The 22,735-nt window shown below is 40.3% G+C and overlaps 1 protein-coding gene across 1 annotated transcript in view; it reads left to right on the forward strand.

Moving 5' to 3' along the window:
* The window catches only part of LOC105474013 (proteasome 26S subunit, non-ATPase 1), a 122,012-nt gene that overhangs the window by 16,767 nt on the left and 82,510 nt on the right, over positions 1–22,735 (forward strand). Inside the window, exons 8-16 of the mRNA XM_071073522.1 lie at positions 4,360–4,420; positions 6,502–6,630; positions 8,458–8,546; positions 9,305–9,383; positions 9,915–10,088; positions 12,960–13,071; positions 13,616–13,812; positions 15,069–15,164; positions 17,199–17,263. Coding sequence (XP_070929623.1) covers positions 4,360–4,420; positions 6,502–6,630; positions 8,458–8,546; positions 9,305–9,383; positions 9,915–10,088; positions 12,960–13,071; positions 13,616–13,812; positions 15,069–15,164; positions 17,199–17,263 — 1,002 coding nt within the window. The remainder of the gene's footprint in view (positions 1–4,359; positions 4,421–6,501; positions 6,631–8,457; positions 8,547–9,304; positions 9,384–9,914; positions 10,089–12,959; positions 13,072–13,615; positions 13,813–15,068; positions 15,165–17,198; positions 17,264–22,735) is intronic.

The raw sequence follows: 22,735 nt of genomic DNA on the forward strand, positions 1-22,735 counted from the left end.
GTACTTTTAATAGAGACAGAGTTTTACCATGTTAGCCAGGCTGCTCTCGAACTCCTGACCTTAGATAATCCACCCATCTCAGGTGTGAGCCATAAATGTTCTTAATGGCGTCTGGAATGGTGAATCCTTCCCAGAAGATTTTCAATTTACCTTGCCCAGATCCATCAGAGGAATCACTTTCTATGGCGGCTATAGTCTCAAGAAATGACTTAAATTATATGACTTGAAAGTAAAAATTACTCCTCGATCGATGAACTATAGACTTGATGTTATGTTAGCAGGCATAAAAATAACATTAATCTTCTTGTACAACTCCATCAGAACCCATGGGGGACCAGGTGCATTGTCCATGAACAGTAATATTTTGAAAGGAATCTTTTTTCTGAACAGTAGGTCTCAACAGTGGGCTTCAAATATTTAGTATAACACTCTGTAAACAGACGTGCTGTCATCCAGGCTTTGTTGTTTCATTTACTGAGCAGAGAATAGCTTTAGCATAATTCTTTTTTTTTTTTTTTTTTTTTTTTTTTGAGACGGAGTCTCGCTGTGTCTCCCAGGCTGGAGTGCAGTGGCGTGATCTCGGCTCACTGCAAGCTCCGCCTCCCGGGTTCACGCCATTCTCCCGCCTCAGCCTCCCAAGTAGCTGAGACTACAGGCGCCCGCCACCACGCCCGGCTAGTTTTTTGTATTTTTAGTAGAGACGGGGTTTCACCATGTTAGCCAGGATAGTCTCGATCTCCTGACCTCGTGATCCACCCGCCTCGGCCTCCCAAAGTGCTGGGATTACAGGCTTGAGCCACCGCGCCCGGCCGCTTTAGCATAATTCTTAAGGGCCCTAGCATTTTCAGAATGATACACGAGCATTGGCTTCAACTTAAAGTCACCTGCTGCATTAGCTTCTGACAAGAACAGCCTGTCTTCTGAAGCTGTGAAACCAGGAACTGACTTCTTTCTAGCTATGAAAGTCCTAGATGGCATCTTCTTCAAATAGAAGGCTATTCTGTCTACATGGAAAATCTGTTTTTAGTGTAGCCACCTTCATCAATGATCTTAGCTAGATCTTCCCGGTAACTTGCTGTAGCTTCTGCATCAGCACTTGCTGCCTCTCCTTGCACCTCCATGTTATGGAGACGGCTTCTTTCCTCAAACTTCATGAACCAAGCTCTCTGCTGGCTTCAAACTTTTCTTCTGTAGCTTCCTCACCTCTCTCAGCCTTTCCAGAACTGAAGAGTTAAGGTCTTGCTCTGGATTAGGCTTTGGCTTCAGGGAAGGTTTTGGCTGCTTTGATCTTCTCTCCAGAGCACAACTTTTTCCTTATCAACAATAAGGCTGTTGTGCTTTCTTATCATTTATGTGTCCACTGATGTAGCACTGTTAATTTTCTCCAAGAGCTTTTTCTTTGCGTTCACAACTTGGCTGTCTGTGATGCAAGAGGCCTACCTTTGGCCTGTATCGACTTTTGACTTGCCTTCCTCACTAAGCTTTAGCACTTCTAGTTTTTGATTTAAAGTGAGAAATGTGGGACTCTCTCTTTCACTTAAGCACTCAGAGGCCATTGTAGGGTTATTAATTGGCCTAATTTCAATACTGTTGTGTCTCAGGGAATAGGGAGTCCCAAGGAGAGGGACAGAGATGGAGGAATGATCGGTGTGTGGAGCAGTCAGAACACACACATTTTTGAGTTTGCTGTTTTATATGGATGTGGTTCGTGGTGTCCCAAAACAACTGCAATGGTAATATCAAAGATCACTGATGACAGATTACCATAACAGATATAATGATAATTAAGAAGTTTTAAATATTACAAGGATAACTAAAATGTAACAGAAAGACAAAGTGATCACATACTCTTGGAAAAGTGGCTCCAATAGACTTCCTTGAAGGGCAGTAAAACAAAGGTATGCCTGTATTTGTTTTTCTGTTTTTTTCTTTTGAGACGGAGTCTCACTCTGTCACCCAGGCTGCAGTGCAGTGGCCGGATCTTAGCTCACTGCAAGCTCCGCCTCCTGGGTTTATGCCATTCTCCTGCCTCAGCCTCTCGAGTAGCTGGGACTACAGGTGCCTGCCACCTCGCCCAGCTAGTTTTTTGTATTTTTTAGTAGAGACAGGGTTTCACCATGTTAGCCAGGATGGTCTCGATCTCCTGACCTCGTGATCCGCCCGTCTCGGCCTCCCAAAGTGCTGGGATTACAGGCTTGAGCCACCGCGCCTGGCCTATATTTGTTTTTCTTTATATCACTACCTCATTCCTTATTACTAAAACTATGGTAAGTCTTGCAACCAGGTATTGTAAGACCTACAATTTTGATTCTTTTTTCTTTTTCAAGATTCTTTGGGCTATTGTAGATTTTTTGCGTTATATAAGTCTGTGGGTGTTCTGATTGGGATTGTGTTGAATATCTTCAATTTGGGGCACATTGAAATCCTGATAATATTGAATATTGTAATCCAGGAATATGGTGATCTTTTTCATTTACTTAGGTTTTTTATTTTTTTTCTCAGTAGTGTTTTGTAGATTCAGTGCAGAGGTTTTACACATCTTTTCTTAAATTAATTTTCTTATATCCCTAAGTATAATTTGTTTTTTGATGCTGTTGTGAAGTGGTATTTTTAAATTTCTATTTTTTTTTTGTTGGTAGTATATAGAAATATAATTGAGTTTTATATACTAACATTGAATCTTATGACCTTGATAAAATCATTTATATTTATAGCTTTATAAATGATTTTTTTAAGTAAATTTTTTAAAGTAGATCCTTTTATAGAATTTTCTTTATTGGCACCTTTGTCATCTGCAGTTAGAGACCATTTTACTCCTTCCTTTGTAATCTTTATACCTTTTCCCTCTCTGTTTTTTTCTGAATTGGCTGGGATTCCCAATACATTATAGAAGTGATAAGAGGCAGCATCTTTACTTTTTTCTCAATCTTAGGGGGATATAATTTATTTGTTTATTTATTTTCGAGACAGAGTCTCAGTCTTGTCACCTAGTCTGTAGTACAGTGGCACGATCTCAGTTCACTGCATCCTCCACCTCCTGGGTTCAAGCAATTCTCCTGCCTCAGCCTCCTGAGTAGCTGGGACTACAGGCGCAGGCCACCATGCCCGGCTAATTTTTATATTATTAGTTGAGACGGAGTTTCACCATGTTGGCCAGGCTGGTCTCGAACTCCTGACCTCAGGTGATCTGCTAGCCTCAGCCTCCCAAAGTTCTGGGATTACAGGTGTGAGCCATGGCACCTGGCCTATTTGTTTATTTTTGATTTAACAAGTTTTCTTTCTTCTTGCCTTCTCCTTTTCTTAAGGTTTATGTGTGGTGGTTACAAGTTCCTTCTGAGTTAATCTTCATTTCTGAAATGATTTTTTTTCTCTTTTATTTCTCATTTTCCCTAGTTCTGTCATGTTAATTTCTGAGTTTTTGTAATTCTAATATGTAATATTCTTGTATATTTTATATAATTTTCCTCATTTCTCTTGTTTTGAAATAACTTTTTTCTAATATTTTATGAGTTTACTTTGATGCTTTTCTGTAGCTTATTTTTACTGAAATTAGTTATTCTAAACTTTTCCAAAGGAGGCTTGTTTAGGATAGTTTTTCCAATTTTACTGCCCTCTAGTATTTCCTCTTCTGTTGCTTTTGTGGAGTACTATACAAAATTATGGCTTTTGTTTTAGGATCTCCTGGCTCTGTTTCCTTTCTCCATTGCCCAGGCTAGAGTGCAGTAGTGCGATCATAGCTCACTGTAACCTTGAACTCCTAGGCTCAAGTAGTCCTCCCGTTTCAGCCTCCGGAGTAGCTGGGATTACAGGCACTCACTACTATACCTGGTTCATTATTTTAATTATTTTGTGGAGACAAGGGTCTCATTGTGTTGCCCAGGCTTATTGGTACCTTCTTTATCTTTGTCCCTGCCTTTTTAACTTGGATTTTCTGCCCAGCATTTTTTCCTCAGTATGGTGCTTTGACCTACAAGGGAGTGTTGGCTGATTAGATTTAAGAGTAGTTGGGGTCTCAACCACTTCTTTTCAAGCCCATTTTGTAACTGGTGGTGATTTTACTTTACCTGACTGTGTTTTGTGAATGAAGGAGGTATTTTGTCACCTGTTCTTATTGTATTTGTTGTCCATGGTTTTGCTAACCTAGTTACTTTGTATGTTTTTATTATTTGGAGGAAATTTAATAACTGGATTGCCTCCATCTTAAAGATGTGTAGAATTTTTTATTTCTTAGTGGTAATACTTAAGTAAACATTATTTTCTTGCAAAATATTCAGTTTGGACATGGTTCAGATCTGTGGTATAAACAAATTGTACTTCTCTTCAGAAAAAATTATTGATTGTTGGTTCTTTTCATTTCAGTGACTCGATGGAAACAGAAGAAAAGACAGGCAATGCATTTGTAGGAAAGACACCAGAAGCAGTGAGTATGCTTTTTTTTTTTTTTTTTTCCTTTGAGACAGGGTCTTGATCTGTCACCCAGGCTAGCATGCAATGGCACAGTCTTGGCTCACTACAACTTCTGCCTGCCAGGCTCAAGCTATCCTCCCACCTTTGCCTCCCAAGTAAGTAGCTGGGATTGCAGGCGTGCACCACCATGCTTGGCTAATTTTTGTATTTTTTGTAGAGACGGGGTTCGCTGTGTTGCCCAGGCTGGTCATGAACTCCTGAGCTCAAGCAATCCATTTGCCTTGGCCTCCCAGAGTGCTGGGATCACAGGCATGAGCCACCGAGCCAAGCCACAATGCCCAGTGAGTGTGCTTTTTGAAGTCGAGATTATTACTTAATATATATTTCCATAGGATACTGTAAATTTTTTTTTTTTTTTTTTTTTTTTTGAGACGGAGTCTCGCTCTGTCGCCCAGGCTGGAGTGCAGTGGCTGGATCTCAGCTCACTGCAAGTTCCGCCTCCCGGGTTTACGCCATTCTCCTGCCTCAGCCTCCCAAGTAGCTGGGACTACAGGTGCCCGCCACCTCACCCGGCTAGTTTTTTTTTTTTATTTTTTAGTAGAGACGGGGTTTCACCGTGTTAGCCAGGATGGTCTCAATCTCCTGACCTCGTGATCTGCCCGTCTCGGCCTCCCAAAGTGCTGGGATTACAGGCTTGAGCCACTGCGCCCGGCCTGTAAATTCTTTTAAGTACGTATTATATACCTGCTTTTATTAAAGTGTATTGTTAAGTTTGATACCAAAGTCATTTTATAAAAACGAATTTCTGTAAAGATTAAAGTTTTAAAAATTGGTCCCAAAAAAACATTTAGAAGAAATCAAATTCTTAGATCCTTACTTCAGGCAGAAGTTATTTCTGTCTGAAACAACTTCAAATTAGCTGTCACAAAGTGAGAAAAAGGTATGGTCTCTAGCAAATGGCAACATATATGGGAGGGAGGTTAATTGTTTTTGTTGTTTTTAATGTTTGTGGTGTATTGGAAGGGTAGGGTAAATATTACAGCGGTGGTCTGTTAGATGTAAATGCTTCCTGTATCAGGACTTTTGGTTCCTGATGCTCAGGTATATAAACTTCAGCTGTTCTTCGTCTGGTTGGAAAGTTGTGTTGGTGGCATGGTAGTTCATACATAAAATCAAGGCTGGGTGCTATGGTTCATGCATGTAATCCCAGCACTTTGGGAGGCCGATGTGGGTGGATCACCTGAGGTCAGGAGTTCGAAACTAGCCTGGCCAACATGGCAAAACCCCGTCTCTACTAAAAATACAAAAATTAACTGAGCATGGTGGCATACACCTTTAATCCCAGGTACTCGGGAGAATCGCTTGAGCTTGGGAAGTAGAGGTTGCAGTGAGCCAAGATTGCGCCACTATACTCCATGTATATATATATGTTGATTATTCAGTTTTCTCAATTTCAAGGAGGAAGTTTCTCAATTAAAATATAAATGGACTCATTTAATGAAAAGTAATTTTCCTGCATGTCATCAGTAATTATTCTTTCCCAGTTTTTTTTGAATATTTAAACATTTTATGTTGAAAGCCAGTGGGGGATGAATTGTATTCTTCCATCGAGCTAGTGTGTTATCTCAGTAGCATCTAATAAAGAAATAAATTAGGCCGGGCACGGTGGCTCAAGCCTGTAATCCCAGCACTTTGGGAGGCCGAGATGGGCGGATCACGAGGTCAGGAGATCGAGACCATCCTGGGTAACACGGTGAAACCCCGTCTCTACTAAGAAATACAAAAAATAGCTGGGCGAGGTGGCAGCGCCTGTAGTCCCAGCTACTCGGGAGGCTGAGGCCGGAGAATGGCGTGAACCCGGGAGGCAGAGCTTGCAGTGAGCTGAGATCCGGCCACTGCACTCCAGCCTGGGCTACAGAGCGAGACTCCGTCTCAAAAAAAAAAAAAAATTAAAAAAATAAAGAAATAAATTATCCTTTCTCTTAAAATGGACTGCTTGAATTTCACTGGTTTAGGGCTGATGAAAAAAGTTGGATTAGTGGATTATAGTAATACTGTTTATGAGTTTTCATTTTTTTTTGTTTGATTTGGCAGAGTCCAGAGCCTAAGGACCAGACTTTGAAAATGATTAAAATTTTAAGTGGTGAAATGGCTATTGAGTTACATCTGCAGTTCTTAATACGAAACAATAATACAGACCTCATGATTCTAAAAAACACAAAGGTAAGAAATTCATCAATAAGAGAGGGTTTTTATAAATATTTACTTCTTCATTGAATGTAAGTAATTATAATATTTCTTGTTGGATACTTTCTTGTATTTTATTTCTAATTAAGGAAAAAGTAAGTTTTGAAAAAATAGCAATCAGTGATCCTTTTGAAGTTGTCAGAAAGGAAGAAAATTAGCAATGATTGAGCTCCAGTTTTTTTGTTTGTTTGTTTTTGTTTTTTGTTCTGTTTTTTTTTAGATGGAGTCTCGCTCTGTTGCCCAGGCTGGAGTGCAGTGGTGTGATCTCTGCTCGCCGCAAGCTCCGCCTCCCAGGTTCATGCCATTCTCCTGCCTCAGCCTCCCGAGTAGCTGGGACTACAGGCGCCTGCCACCTCGCCCAGCTAGTTTTTTGTATTTTTAGTAGAGACAGGGTTTCACCGTGTTAGCCAGGATGGTCTCGATCTCCTGACCTTGTGATCTGCCCGCCTCAGCCTCCCAAAGTGCTGAGATTACAGGCATGAGCCACCGTGCCCGGCCTGAGCTCCTGTTTTTATGTTTGTCTCTTGTTGGGAAGCTTAGTTAACTCATTTTTTCATTTTTAATGTATACATGGAGCAGTTAGACAAATTGCACAATCAGAATATTAATATAGGCTCTTGAGCTGCTTGCTTCAGCCTGCTCCACTTTTGTGGAGTGTACTTTCATTTCAATAAATCTGTGCTTTCCTTTTATTACAAAAAAAAAAAAGAATACTAATTCAGTTTGTTTATGTGTCTGTATTTCCCATTGAACTATGATGTCCTTGAGAGCAGCAATTCTTACCTTGTTGCAACGTTTTTTGAGATACTGATCTTAACAGTTATTAATACTAATTTTAATTTTTTAGCAAGGAATATATTTGATTCAAAATATTTTAATATAAAAAGATATATAACATTAAAAATCTTCCTTCTCTTATTTACCCAATACCCCTTCCCAAAATCATTTTTTTATAGCCATATATTAGTGGATGGTTAAATAGTTGTTTGATTGAAACATATGTAAGAATGCTTTTTGAAACTTTTAATATAGTCTTTGCAAATGGCAAAAAATATGCAGAATCATATGGTCTCCATTCATGAGAATTTAAAGCTAGTCTTTATAATATAGTCTCATTAAAAATAAACAAAATTTGACCAGGTACGGTGGCTTACACCTGTAATCCCAGCACTCTGGGAGGTCGAGGCAGGCGGATCACCTGAGGTCAGGAGTTCAAGACCAGCTTGGCCAATATGGTGAAACCCCGTCTCTACTTAAAATACAAAAATTAGCCAGGCGTGATGGTACATACCTGTAATCCCAGCTACTTGGGAGATTGAGGCAGGAGAATCCCTTGAACCCTGGAAGTGGAGGCTGCAGTGAGCTGAGATCACGCCACTGCACTGCAGCCTGGGCAGCCGAGCAACACTCTGTCTCAAAAACTAAAAATAAACAAAATTATTTGGTAACTGTCAGAGGTGCAGCACTGCTCCTCAGGTTATCGCAATACCTTGGAGACCTTCAGCAAGATGCAGAAGAGAAAAAGCAAGTTTAAACCAAAGGATAGAAAATCCACTGTCTAAATTCCCCACCTAAAATCTGCCGTTAAGCTCTGTTAAAACTGCAAATAAAACTTTGACTTGCTTGTTTGTGTAAACTAGCTATTTAGTCTTTATAAAAGAAATAGCCAAAATCCATATTTTAAATCTCAGTTCAATTTGTTCATGCTTTTACCACAAAATAGGACCTCTGACTGTGTGTGTGAGGGTGTGCATATATGAATACTTTGCCAGTGATGAAACAATTCTCTATTTGTTGTTGCAGGATGCAGTACGGAATTCCGTATGTCATACAGCAACCGTTATAGCAAACTCTTTTATGCACTGTGGGACAACCAGTGACCAGTTTCTTAGGTAAATATGCTTGGTGATTTCCACTTTGGTTTAAAATCTTTTTTTTTTTTGGGTACAGTCTTACTCTGTGCCCCAGGCCGGAGGGCAGTGATGCAATCTGGGCTTACTGCAACCTCCATCTCCTGGGTTCAAGTGATTCTCCTGCCTCAGCCTCCCAAGTAGGTGGGATTATAGGCGCACACCACTATGCCCGGCTAATTTTTGTATTTTTAGTAGAGGTGGGGTTTTGCCATGTTGGTCAGGCTGGTCTTGAACTCCTGACCTCAGGTGATCCGCCCACCTCCGCCTCCCAAAGTGCTGGGATTACAGACGTGAACCACCGCACGCGGCCTAAAATCCTTTTTAACAGACACTGTGTTAACAGTAGTTCCCTTGTTAACCAGTCCTTAATTCTAAAGTATATTTTTGCTATTTTATGTATTTGTTATTGCGTATTTCTACTTGTTTTAAGGTAAAATTAATTCCTTTTATTACTTGGCTTGATTGTAGTCTCTTGAAGGAAATACATTAAGCTCTAAAATTTTATATAATTTTTTTTTTATTTATAGTAGAATCACATATCATGCATTTTAAAAATCCTTAAAATACTAAGAACAGCTTAAGAGGGAAAATAGAATCAGTAGTAACTTGAGATCCACAAAGTAATTTGAAAGTGTTCAAGGTAAAATTTTAATGTTTTTGACCTTAGTGTTAAAAAGCTTTAAGGAATTCATTTGTTTTAATACTAATTAAAATAACTACATCTTCTTTTTTTACAGAGATAACTTGGAATGGTTGGCCAGAGCCACTAACTGGGCAAAATTTACTGCTACAGCCAGTTTGGGTGTAATTCATAAGGTAACATATATTGGTCAGTGTAAACAGGCATCTGAAAAGAAGTAATTTTTCTGGGGTTAAGAAAAAGTAAAAGTTTATTATAATTCATTAACAAGTATACTTTGTTAAGTCAGATAAGTCATCTTGTAGGGAAGGCTAAAGTAAATAAGATACTAAAATATTTATATGTGTGTTTGTTTTTAATAAAAAGTGGAAATTTATTTCTATAAAGACTGTATAAGCCATTGAAAGGATAAATTGAAATGTTATTTGCATAGTCTGAGATCTGAGATGGATTTGGGCAAATGTTATAAAACAAAGGGAAAAAAAATTGAAGCATTTGTGATTTTTTTTTTTCTAACCAGAGTGTAACTGGGTCTCTTAAAGGCTTGTCCTCTTGTTTGAGTGATACAATTATATGAGAGAGAGCCCCCTACCTCCTCTCTTAGCAAGTGAACATTCTGGGGAAAAGGCAGTAGTCATAGAAAACATTGTGTCTTTTTTCTTCTTACTTTCTCTTTTTGACAGCTTTGTCATGGCTTACCTTTACAGGGTCATGAAAAAGAAGCATTACAGTTAATGGCAACATACCTTCCCAAGGATACTTCTCCAGGATCAGCCTATCAGGAAGGTGGAGGTCTCTATGCACTAGGTCTTATTCATGCCAATCATGGTGGTGATATAATTGACTATCTGCTTAATCAGCTTAAGAATGCCAGCAATGATGTAAGTACTAAAATGGAAAACTAAGTTTCCAAAACTCAAGAATCCAGGATAACATATTTGCCAAATTATTTTAGTGACTGGAGATTTCATAGGATTTAGGAATACCCAAAACAACTATTATCTTGGGTTTTTTTGGGTTTTGTTTTTTTGTTTTTTTTTTTTTTTTAGGTAATTTCATTTCCTTCTTGATGAGCTAAAATTGTGTTTCTCGCTCCTTTAAGCCCTGCATGTATTTGTAAAACATGTTGTATTCCCACACTTTCATCTTAAAATGTTAAAACTACAAGTGACCTTAGTTATCATCTAGTTTGGGCCCTAACATTTTGCTGGAAATTAAGGCCTAAAGAAATTGCAAGCCAGGCGCGGTGGCTCACGCCTGTAATCCTAGCACTTTGGGAGGCTGAGGCGGGCGGATCACAAGGTCAGGAGATCGAGACCACGGTGAAACCCCGTCTCTACTAAAAAATACAAAAAATTAGCCGGGCGCTGTGGCAGGTGCCTGTAGTCCCAGCTACTCAGGAGGCTGAGGCAGGAGAATGGCGTGAACCTGGGAGGCGGAGCTTGCAGTGAGCCAAGATCGCGCCACTGCCCTCCAGCCTGGGCGACGGAGCGAGACTCCATCTCAACAACAAAAAAAAAGAAATTGCAATCTCTCAGAAGTTAGAATCCTTGCTTGTTTTGATCTTTGATAATTGTTTAAAATGTAAATCTTTTGGAAAAGCTTACTAAGTAGCCCTGTTCTTATTTTAAGGAACCTTAAAATACAATTTTAGACTGACTTCTATACTGGAGTGAGGGCCATCAGGAGAGTAGTTAAGTGATCCAGAAAACCTTGCCCTCATGCATAAGTGAAAAGATTGAAGCCAATAGGATGATCTGTCTCAATTAATAAGCCCCTTAGCCACAAATCATGTGTGCAAGTACACACATTTTTACCTTATTTCCTCTGGTCTCAGGTAAAAAACTTTCTTATGGGATAGGGTTTATGGTTACAAAAAAGAAACACCAATAGACAGCATTAAAAACCATTTCTAACTAACTCGAATAAGAAGTTTATTGGAGGCCGGGCGCGGTGGCTCACGCCTGTAATCCCAGCACTTTGGAAGGCCGAGGCGGGCGGATCACAAGGTCAGCAGATCGAGACCATGGTGAAACCCCGTCTCTACTAAAAATAGAAAAAAATTAGCCGGGCGCAGTGGCGGGCGCCTGTAGTCCCAGCTACTCGGGAAGCTGAGGCCAGAGAATGGCGTGAACCCGGGAGGCGGAGCTTGCAGTGAGCCGAGATTGCGCCACTGCACTCCAGCCTGGGCGACAGAGCGAGACTCCGTCTCAAAAAAAAAAAAAAAAAAAAAGAAGTTTATTGGAAATACCTTATATAATTAACAGAAAGGCTGATAAACTAGTTCTCACAAAGGTTAAGGAGCCAGAGCAACACCACAGATGCTAGATAACAGGAACTAATGAAATAGCCTTTTCAGGACCCTACCTTCAGGATGAATGAACTTGAAACATTTCTGGCCTTTGGGTTATTCCACTTAAGAAAGACAAAAATTCCAAAGAAGGAGCATTGTATTGCTCTGGGTTGGGTCACACTTTGGCTAGGAGAAGGTGGGAGCTTCTTAAATGACAGTCCCACTCTAACCAGTGGGGAGGAGTATTACCAAGGGAATGTTGGGATGCTGTCACCAACAGAAGGATGCCGTGCATTCAAAAATGACAAAAATGACAGATGACCACTAAAGTTTCTTCTTTCAAATGTATATATTTCGGATGTACTCTGACCTCATTTTCAACCACTTTCTTCACAACCATGTTCCATTAGATACCTTTTTCTCCTCTGTCTTTAGCCTCTCACTCTGTACTGCCTCCTTTCCCTCAGCCCATGAACATACTCAGGTCTCATCTATCCTAAACAAAATTATTTTCTTGACATCTCCCTCTTAGTTGTTCAGTCTTTTTCCTCCCCTTCTCATGTAAACCTACTGAAAGAGAGTTGGCCTCTCTCTGCCCACTGTGTTTTCTCACGTTCATTTTGCAACTCACTTTTTAATTTATTATCATTATTTTTTGAGACAGTTTCTTGCTGTGTTGCCCAGGCTGGAGTGCAGTGGCATGATCATGGCTCACTGCAGCTTCAACTTCCTGGGCTCAAGCCATTCTTCCACCTCAGCCTCCTGAGTAGCTGGGATCACAGGCATGCACCACCATGCTCAGCTAATTTGTGTTTATTTTTTTGGACAGACTGAATCTCCGTATGTTGCCCAGGCTGGTCTCAAACTTCTGGGCTCAAGTGATCTTCCTACCTCAGCCTCCTAAAGTGCTGGGATTACAAGCATGAGCCACCAATCCAGCCTCAGCTCATTATTTTTTGGCATCAGGAAATATCATTCTATTAAAACTGAAATTGCTGGGCTGGACACGGTGGCTCACACCTATAATCCCAGAACTTTGGGAGGCCAAGTCAGGCGGATCACCTGAGGTTAGAAGTTCCAGACCAGCCTGGCCAACATGGTGAAACCCTGTCTCTACTAAAAATACAAAAATTAGGCGGGCGTGGTGGCAGCCACCTGTAATCCCAGCTACTCGAGAGGCTAAGGCAGGAGAATCACTTGAACCCAGGAGGCGGAGGTTGCAGTGAGCCCAGATTGCACCATTGCACTCTAGCCTGGGTGACAAGAGTGAAACTACGTCTCAAACAAAAAACTGAAATTGCTGAGTTTGTCACTGACCTTTTGATTATCAAATCCTTTGATCATTCTTACTGAGCCCACCTCTGCATATTTAATGTGAAACTATATTTTGAAATTAGAATAAGAGCTTGTATGTTAAGTATAGTGTACCAAATCAGTGGAATCTATGTTTTTTCCTTAGATCGTTAGACATGGTGGCAGTCTGGGCCTTGGTTTGGCAGCCATGGGAACTGCACGTCAAGATGTTTATGATTTGCTAAAAACAAACCTTTATCAGGATGATGCAGTGACAGGTAAGCATTTCTTTCTAAAGCTAACAAACTTAAGTATTAATTAATGTAAATATAATTACATTAGTTTCTACCTATATTTTGTAGCCTCTTAAAATTACGATGGATTTCTATACTTGAAGTGAATTTTGTTCCATTTGTCAAAGTTATCTTTTAAAACAAGTTTTATGATATATAGGCTTTCTAAAATGGTATATCCTGTGTGTCCACTTGCATAACTGACTTTTGCAAATAGGAATTTATTAGAGTGATCTACTTACTCCATACTGCTTGGTGATAATGTAGAAAAAATGTTATCTAAATGTCTCCTTTGAAATCACTATAGGATTTGATGGTATAGTCTGTCAAAGTTTAAAAGGAAAACAACCCTAAATGTATGACTGTGCTTCTACATAAAGTATCCTTTTTACCAAATGGTTTTAAAAAATGCTGTCAGAAGCCAGTGGTTTTTTGACAGTTTATGCAAAAAACGTGCTACTTTCAGTTGGATGTTTCATTGACTTTAAAAACATAACTCTTTGTTAACATTTGACTCGTTACTTGCTAGGGGAAGCAGCTGGCCTGGCCCTAGGTTTGGTTATGTTGGGCTCTAAAAATGCCCAGGCTATTGAGGACATGGTCGGTTATGCACAAGAAACTCAACATGAGAAGATTCTGCGTGGTCTTGCAGTTGGCATTGCGTTAGTAATGTACGGGAGGATGGAAGAGGCTGATGCTCTCATTGAATCTCTCTGTCGTGACAAGGTGAGATCACATACATCCCTCACTGTCCATTTATCTCCAGCATGTAAAAAACACTTAACTTCACTGGAAATTAACTCTGTTCCCATCAGAACATGTAGGTACATTTATTCATAAAACTTCTTGCAATGTGTATGAAGCCTAATAGAATTTAAGAAATAAAAGCACTGATTAGAAAAGTACATGGGAGTAATTTGAGGATTTTAAATTTTACTATAGCTTCATATCGGTGATACTCATAAGCAGATTCAGCATAGTTCTTTAGGAATTCACGAGTTGATTTCTTTTAGAAATAATATTTTTGGGCCAGGTGCGGTGGCTCTTACCTGTAATCCTAGCATTTTGGGAGGCCGAGGCAGGTGGATCACTTGAGGTCAGGAGTTCAAAACCAGCCTGGCCAACATGGTGAAACCCTGTCTCTACTAAACATAGAAAAAAAATTAGCTGGGCATGGTGGTGGGCACCTGTAATCCCAGCTACTTGGGAGGCTGAGGCACGAGAATCACTTGAGCCTGGGAGACAGAGGTTACAGTGAGCAGGGATCGAACCACTGCACTCCAGCCTCAGTGACAGAGCGAGACTCCATCTCAAAAAAAAAAAGAAATTAATATTTTTAGAATGATTTGGTAGTCATTTAATAAGATACAAAGTTTACTTCATTATTCTTTTATCAGAAAACAGTGCCAATCTCTATATTTGTTTATTTGGATGAGGTTTTTTTTCCATTGCCTTTTGTTTTGTTTTTATAATGGTGTTGTATATGGTAGGTAGTTAGTGGCAGGTAATAACTGTTCTCTATAATCTGATAAAAAGAACTGTTATAGTTTATTGATAAAATTATTAATTAATTTGTTCAGTTATCAGGGTCCATCTTTCTTCCACTCAGCACTCAGTACCCAGGAATTTAAATAAGGTAAAAATGTAGAATTAGAAGCCAACTTCCTTGCTTGATTGATAAAAGGAAGTGGACTGCCATAGGAGTGGCTGTTGCCGTTGACTTGACTTTATACTTCCTAAAAAGTATGAAGCAGGGCAGGCATATTGCATAGCATAGTGGGAATTAAGAGCAGCTACCTCCTTCTGTATTTATGTGTTTTATTGCCCCATTTATTTCAAAAACTACCAACCACAAAAGAGTTGTTGAGCTCATCATTTCCTACCTGAGACCAGCTTACTTGGTGGATGCCTCTATGCCTGTTAGACTGTAGAAGTTACTGTTTGAAATAAGTTGATGATTAATGTTAAATTATTTTTCTTAGGACCCAATTCTTCGAAGGTCTGGAATGTATACTGTAGCCATGGCTTATTGTGGCTCTGGTAACAACAAAGCAATTCGACGCCTGCTACATGTTGCTGTAAGTACTCTGACCTTTCTTGGGAGTAGGGTGGATGGAAAAGCTTGCAGATAGATAGTAAGTGTCTAGGTGACTCCAGCATCCCCAGCACATGACCACCACCAGTGGTCTTAGGTTGTGATTCTCATTTACTGGACCCAACAGGCCATAACCTAGCACTAGGTTCACTTAGCTTTTCAGAAGGATATGGGACGGGATAACAGTCCTATATAAATGGAAGTCCTTAAAGCCATTCAGGTACAACTTCTAAAATCCTACTGCAAGGAGCACCCTCATTTGTAAGGGACGAGACCTTGTAAGTATATGTGGCCGCTCTAGGATAGGGAAATCCAGTGAAGAACAGGAACCATTTATTTCTTTTTAAGGCCAGTGAAGTTAGCTTCCACATACCCCTAGTGGGTGCAGTGGCTCATGCCTGTAATCCCAGCTGCTCTGGAAAGTGAAGTGGACCATGAGCTATAATTATACCACCGCACTCTAGCCTGTACGACAGGGCAAGACCGTATCTCTGAAAACAAACAACCCCCCCACACACACCCCGGGACCCCTAAGGAACGTGATCTATTACAGGAGATGCATTGCACAGGAAAGCCAATGCCCATGTTTTCTAAAATGTTTTTTCCACTCATAGTTCTCCTAATCCAAATATAGTTATCAGCAATAAGTAATACTGCCTGGTCACACAGTGGACATTCCACATGTCTTAATAGGTTTTTGTCATCATGGTGCTGGGAAAAGGTAAACTAAGGGTATCTTTCTATGCAGAAAGACTTAAAACTATTGTTAACTCCTTTTTCCCAGAGATAATATTTTCCACAATATTTATTAGTAATTAATAAATAATTTTTTTAGCAGTACAGTATGTTCTAAATGTTCGTATTTTGCAAAAGCTATAATGCAGCTGAAATTGTCTTTTTTTTTTTTTTTCTTTTTTCTTTTTAGAGACTTTGATACAGGGTTTCACTGTCACCCAGGCTGGAGTGCAGTAGCACAATCACAACTCATTGCAGCCTCAAACTACTGGGCTCAAGCGATCCTCCTCCTACCTCTGCTTCCCATGTAGCTAGAACTACAGGCACACACCACCGTGCCTGCCTGATTTTTTAACTTTTTGTGGAGACAGGGTCTCGCTATGTTGCCTAGGCAGATCTCGAACTCCTGGACTCAAGCAATCCTCCTGTTTTGGCCTCTCAAAAGTGCTGGGATTACAGGTATGAGCCACTGTGTGTGGCCATTTGAAATAGTCTTAAGAAGTAGCCCTGGGGCCAGGCATGGTGGCGTACGCCTGTAATCCCAGCACTTGGGAGGCAGTGGTGGGTGGATCACCTGAGGTCAGGAGTTTAAGACCAGCCTGTCCAACATGGTGAAACACCATCTCCACAAAAAATACAAAAATTAGCTGGGCATGGTGGCACACGCCTATAGTCCCAGCTATTTGGGAGCCTGCAGCAGGAGAATCGCTTGAACCCGGGAGGCAGAGGTTGCATTGAGCCAAGATTGCACCACTACGCTGCAGCCTGGGCGACAAAGTGAATTTAAATAAGAGTAAGACTCTGTCTCAAAGGAGAAAAAAAAAAGAGAGAGAGAGAGAGAGAGAGAGGAGTAACCCTGAATCTTAAACTTTACCAAGCTGTGAAGACTTCTAAGCCCCTGAATTGAAATTTTTCAATAACTTTTTCTAAATTGGGTACAGAAATTTATTCTTCAAAAATACATGTGGCCAGGTGCAGTGACTTATGCCTGTAATCCCAGCACTTTGTGAGGCCAAGGTGGGAGGATCTCCTGAGCCCCAGAAGTTTGAGACCAGACTGGGAGACATAGGGAGACCCTGTCTCTATAAAAATAAAAATACATGTGTCTATTTTTTGAATATATTCATTTATTGTATATGTTTAGAGGTGTGCAACATAATGTTTTGGTATACCTATCAATAGTGAGGTATACACTCACTATTGAATGTTGCTGACCTCGCGTACCAGTTTGGTCTAGTGATATACTACATGGTATAATATAATCTTAAACTTTTCCCCCTAGGTAAGTGATGTTAATGATGATGTCAGGAGGGCAGCAGTAGAATCACTTGGGTTCATTCTATTCAGGTAATAACTTCTAACTTCTTATTCTATTTATATTTCGGGTTTTTTTGGAAATGTTGTCGTCACTACCGAAACTACCAAACAGTAGTTAGTCACTAAACAAAAGCTAAATACCTGAGGAGTATATCTGGGTTCAGAGTGAGGACCATTTAATAGCAAGATTAGTACTGTTCATCTGAAAAAGAACAAAGTACATCATGGGATTCTGAGAACCTCTTTGAGAAGTAGTAAAATGATTTAATTATTTCTGTTCATTTTTTGGTAGCATTCTGCTTATTCGTTTAACTTTTTAAATCCAAATAACACATCCAGTATTCCTCTTTGTGTATATTGGTAGTTCAAATGGGTATTATCTCTTACATAGGTTTGTAAAGTTTTTGAAGGTCTTTAATGAAAGTGAAAGGTAATAGGTTTTGTTTAAATGCCAGAGTGAAAATTTTTAAGCATTATTTTTTACTTGTAGTCATGGAGCTATCCTTGGCAATATGATATAGTTGTGTTTAAGAAGTCACATTCTTGGCCGGGCATGGTGGCTCAAGCCTATAATCCCAGCACTTTGGGAGGCTGAGGCAGGCGGATCACTAGGTCAGGAGTTCAAGATCATCCTGACTAACACAGTGAAACACTGTCTCTACTAAAAATACAAAAAATTAGCCAGGCATGGTGGTACACGCCTGTAATCTCAGCTACTTGGGAGCCTGAGGCAGGAGAATCACTTAAACCCGGGAGGCGGAAGTTGCAGTGAGCCGAGATCGCGCCACTACACTCCAGCCTGGGCGACAGAGTGAGACTCCCTCCCAAAAAAAAAAAAAAGGAGTCACATTCTAAACCCATCTGCCTGGGTTGACTCCTGACTCATCTTCTTACTAGCTGAATGATTTTCAGCAAGTTGCTCAACCTCTTTGTGCCTCAGTTTCCTCATCTTTAAAATGAGTATAATCATAATACCCATCTGAGAAGATGTTTTTGACAAGTGAATTAATATATGTGCGATGCCCTTAGAGAGGTATCTGGCACTAATAAGCACTAAGTTTGTATTAATAATGGTAATTGTAGGAGTTGTAGTTGTGGAGTTGGTGGTAGTATTAATAGATGTAATAGTAGTTCTTCCAGTAGTTCTGTCTACTTAGATTCAATCTCAGACATCAGTGTTTCTCTTAGTTAAGATACAGCCATACTTTGTTTTACCACACTTTGCTTTATTAAGCTTTGCAGATACTGCATTTGTTTAAAAATTGAAGGTTTGCGAGAACCCTGCATCAAGCAAGTCTATCAAAACCATTTTTCTAACAGTGTGTGCTCATTTCATTTCTCTGTGTCACATTTTGGTAATCCTCACAATATTTCAGACTTTTTCGTTATTATTATATCTGTTATGGTAATCTGTCATCAGTGATTTTTGACATTACCATTGTAGTTGTTTTGGGACACCACGAACCACACCCATATAAAACAGCAAACTCAATCAATAAATGTGTGTGTTCTGACTGCTCCACACACCGATCATTCCTCCATCTCTGTCCCTCTCCTTGGGACTCCCTATTCCCTGAGACACAACAATATTGAAATTAGGCCAATTAATAACCCTACAATGGCCTCTGAGTGCTTAAGTGAAAGAGAGAGTCCCACATTTCTCACTTTAAATCAAAAACTAGAAGTGCTAAAGCTTAGTGAGGAAGGCATGTCAAAAGTCGATACAGGCCAAAGGTAGGCCTCTTGCATCACAGACAGCCAAGTTGTGAACACAAAGAAAAAGTTCTTGGAGAAAATTAACAGTGCTACATCAGTGGACACATAAATGATAAGAAAGCACAACAGCCTTATTGTTGATAAGGAAAAAGTTGTGCTCTGAAGAGAAGATCAAAGCAGCCAAAACATTCCCTGAAGCCAAAGCCTAATCCAGAGCAAGACCTTAACTCTTCAGTTCTGGAAAGGCTGAGAGAGGTGAGGAAGCTACAGAAGAAAAGTTTGAAGCTAGCAGAGAGCTTGGTTCATGAAGTTTGAGGAAAGAAGCCGTCTCCATAACATGGAGGTGCAAGGAGAGGCAGCAAGTGCTGATGCAGAAGCTACAGCAAGTTACCGGGAAGATCTAGCTAAGATCATTGATGAAGGTGGCTACACTAAAAACAGATTTTCCATGTAGACAGAATAGCCTTCTATTTGAAGAAGATGCCATCTAGGATTTTCACAGCTAGAGAGGAGAAGTCAATTCCTAGTTTCACAGCTTCAGAGGACAGGCTGTTCTTGTTGGAAGCTAATGCAACTTTAAGTTGAAGCCAATGCTCGTGTATCATTCTGAAAATGCTAGGGCCCTTAAGAATTATGCTAAAGCTATTCTCTGCTCTGTAAATGAAACAACAAAGCCTGGATGACAGCATGTATTAGGGTTCCCTAGAGGGACAGAATTAATAGGATATATATATATATATATCCTGTATATATATCATATATATATATATGAGTTTATTAAGTATTAGCTTACACAATCACAAGGTCCCACAATAGGCTGTCTGCAAGCTTAAGGAGCAAGGAGAGCCACTTTGAGTCTCAAAACTGAAGAACTTGGAGTCCAAAGTTTGAAGGCAGGAAGCGTCCAGCACAGGAGAAGGATGTATGCTGAGAGGCTGGTCCAGTCACCCCTTTTCACATTTTTCTGCCTGCTTTATATTCCCTGAGAGCTGGTTAGATTATGCCCACTCAGATTAAGGGTGGATCTGCCTTCCCTAGCCCACTGACTCAAATGTTAATCTCCTTTGGCAACACCCTCACAGGCACACCCAGGATCAATACTTTTCATCCTTCAATCCAGTCAAGTTGACACTCAGTATTAACCATCACACAGCACATCTGTATACATGGCATGCTAAATATTTGAAGCCTACTGTTGAGACCTACTGTTCAGAAAAAAGATTCTTTTCAAAATATTACTGCTCATAGACAGTGTACTTGGTCCCCCGTGGGTTCTGTTGGAGTTGTACAAGGAGATTAATGTTATTTTTATGCCTGCTAACACAACATCCATTCTGCAGTCCATGGATCGAGGAGTACTTTTTACTTTCAAGTTGTATTATTTAAGTCATTTCTTAAGACTATAGCTGCCATAGGCTGGGCATGGTGGCTCATGCCTGTAATCCCAACACTTTGGGAAGCCAGTGCAGCAGATCACCCAAGGTCAGGAGTTCAAGACCAGCCTGGCCAACATTGTGAAACCCTGTCTCTGGTGAAACCTTGTGTCTACTAAAAATACAAAACTTAGCTGGACATGGTGGCAGGTGCCTGTAATCCCAGCTACTCGTTAGGCTGAGGCAGGAAAATCCCTTGAACCTGGGAGGCGGGGGTTGCAGGGAGCTGAGATCACACCATTGCGCTGCATCCTGGGCGACAGAGCAAGACTGCATCTCAAAAATATATAAAATAAATAAAAAAGACTAGCTTCCGTAGAAAGTGATTCCTCTGATGGCTCCGGGCAAAGTAAATTGAATGCCTTCTGGAAAGGAGTCACCATTTCAGATGCCATAAGAACATTCATGATTCACAGGAGGAAGTCAAAATATCAACATTAGCAGGAGTCTAGAAGAAGTTTATTCCATCCCTCATGGATAACTTTGAGGGGTTCAAGGCTTTAGTGGAAGAAGGAATTGCAGAATTGGTGAAAATAACAAGAGAACTAGAATTAGAGATGGAATCTGAAGATGTTACTGAATTGCAGTCTCATGATAAAACATCAATGGCTGAGGAGTTGCTTCTTAGGGATGAGCAAAGAAAGTAGTTTCTTGAGATAGAACCTACTCCTGAAGATGCTGTCAACATTGTTGACATGTTAGGTATACGAAAAAGTATAAAAGAAGTAATCACTTGCCAGGTCTGACCTGCAGACCCTGGCCAAGCGATAGGTAAAAGAAGTTCTCAGACATGGATATCTAGTGAAAGAGCAGGCTAGGAGGCTGCCGGCACTAGGGCCAAAGAGAGTTAGCTGCCCTGATAAGCTGGAGATGCTCGTATTTATTTAGTACAGATTTAATGAGGAAGGCTTGGAGCAAACACAATTTGTGGGTAATTAACATTGTCGACCCCCCAAGTAGAGTGCTGTCCTGCACACAAATGATCAAAGGTTAGTTCTGGAGACAAGAGTAAACAAATTTATCTAGATAAGTTCCTTTACTTTCCCTTGTTATCTAACCCTTGCTCTTAAGAGAATTTAACTGCCTTCAGCTAAATCCTCTTGAAGCTTTTTAAAAACCTCCTGGCCTTCCAAGAAAGTTTGCATCTTTCCCTATAATTGTTATAACTTTTCCCACCACCCTGACTGATCTCCTACATCTCCCCCTTTTCTGTGTTTTGCATCAGGTTTTGTTGATTGAGGAGTACAGATGTGTGCAGCAACAGGTTTGTTAGGCATAGCGGTTATAACTCGTTTTCTGGCTTCACATCCTAGAATTAGTAAATAACATAAGACAAACATGAGTATAATCAGTAACATTATTTTTCAATCAAGGAGTGACCCCCCCAGGAGTGGGAGTCTATCCAGAAGAGATGTATCGCACATCCTTCCATATGGCTGTTTGTTGGGTTTGTAGATCTACGGTGTTTAGGGATTCTAGAATTTTAGTTTTAAGTTGCCTTACGTCTGCTGTTAAATTATCATGTAAGGTTCCCCAGAGGTGTTGTTTCATCTCATTCCAACTATGTATTGATTGATTCCAAGGTAGAGAGGTGACACAGGTATGCTTATGCTCCCAGTCACAGTTTAAGTACTATTGGAATGCCAGTGCATCTTGCCGCTCCCCTACATATTCTAAGGCAGCCTCAGGGGCTTGCAGGGTTGCAAGAATCTTTTGATCTATACCCTGCTGTAAGAGAACTTCATTAGACACATTTTTGGCCAAGTTATCTACAAAGGTAACTGTATTGATTCAGTAATAGAGTCCATAGCAATACTAGCAGTTGCTAAGATGACTATGACTGAGACTATACAGGTTATAAGTGTGCCTGTAAATCTTTTGAGTCTGACCTGGTACGGGGCACATTCTCAGGTGGCAAGAGCAGAGGAACCTTGCCAATCACGTGTAAAATTGGTAGGAAAGCTTCAGATTGTCTCCTTAATACCATGACACTAGTAGTATTTAAATTAGATATGTTGTAATTAGTGATGCATGAGGCGAACCAAACCTGTCCCTGCACTCAGGTCACAAACGTGGAGTTTTGGGGTATAATGGAAATATTGGTTCTGATAAGGAAAACATATGGATGGGTAGTGCAAATCAGGCACTGATCTGTGTAATTATGAATAAAAGTCACAGTATAGTTGTTACTGGAATTATGATATGTCCCATACCAGGTGTTAAGGGAGATGCTAAGATGTCCCAGGCACCATAAAATGTCTTGGGGTGGCATGGACTCTACTTGAGGTCTGGGATATCCTATCCCTCCATCGGCCCAAATTATAGGGGAACAGGACGTGGCTACAAAACTGTG

This window comes from Macaca nemestrina, chromosome 11, assembly GCF_043159975.1.
Source record: "Macaca nemestrina isolate mMacNem1 chromosome 11, mMacNem.hap1, whole genome shotgun sequence".
NCBI classification, from domain to species: Eukaryota; Metazoa; Chordata; class Mammalia; order Primates; family Cercopithecidae; genus Macaca; species Macaca nemestrina.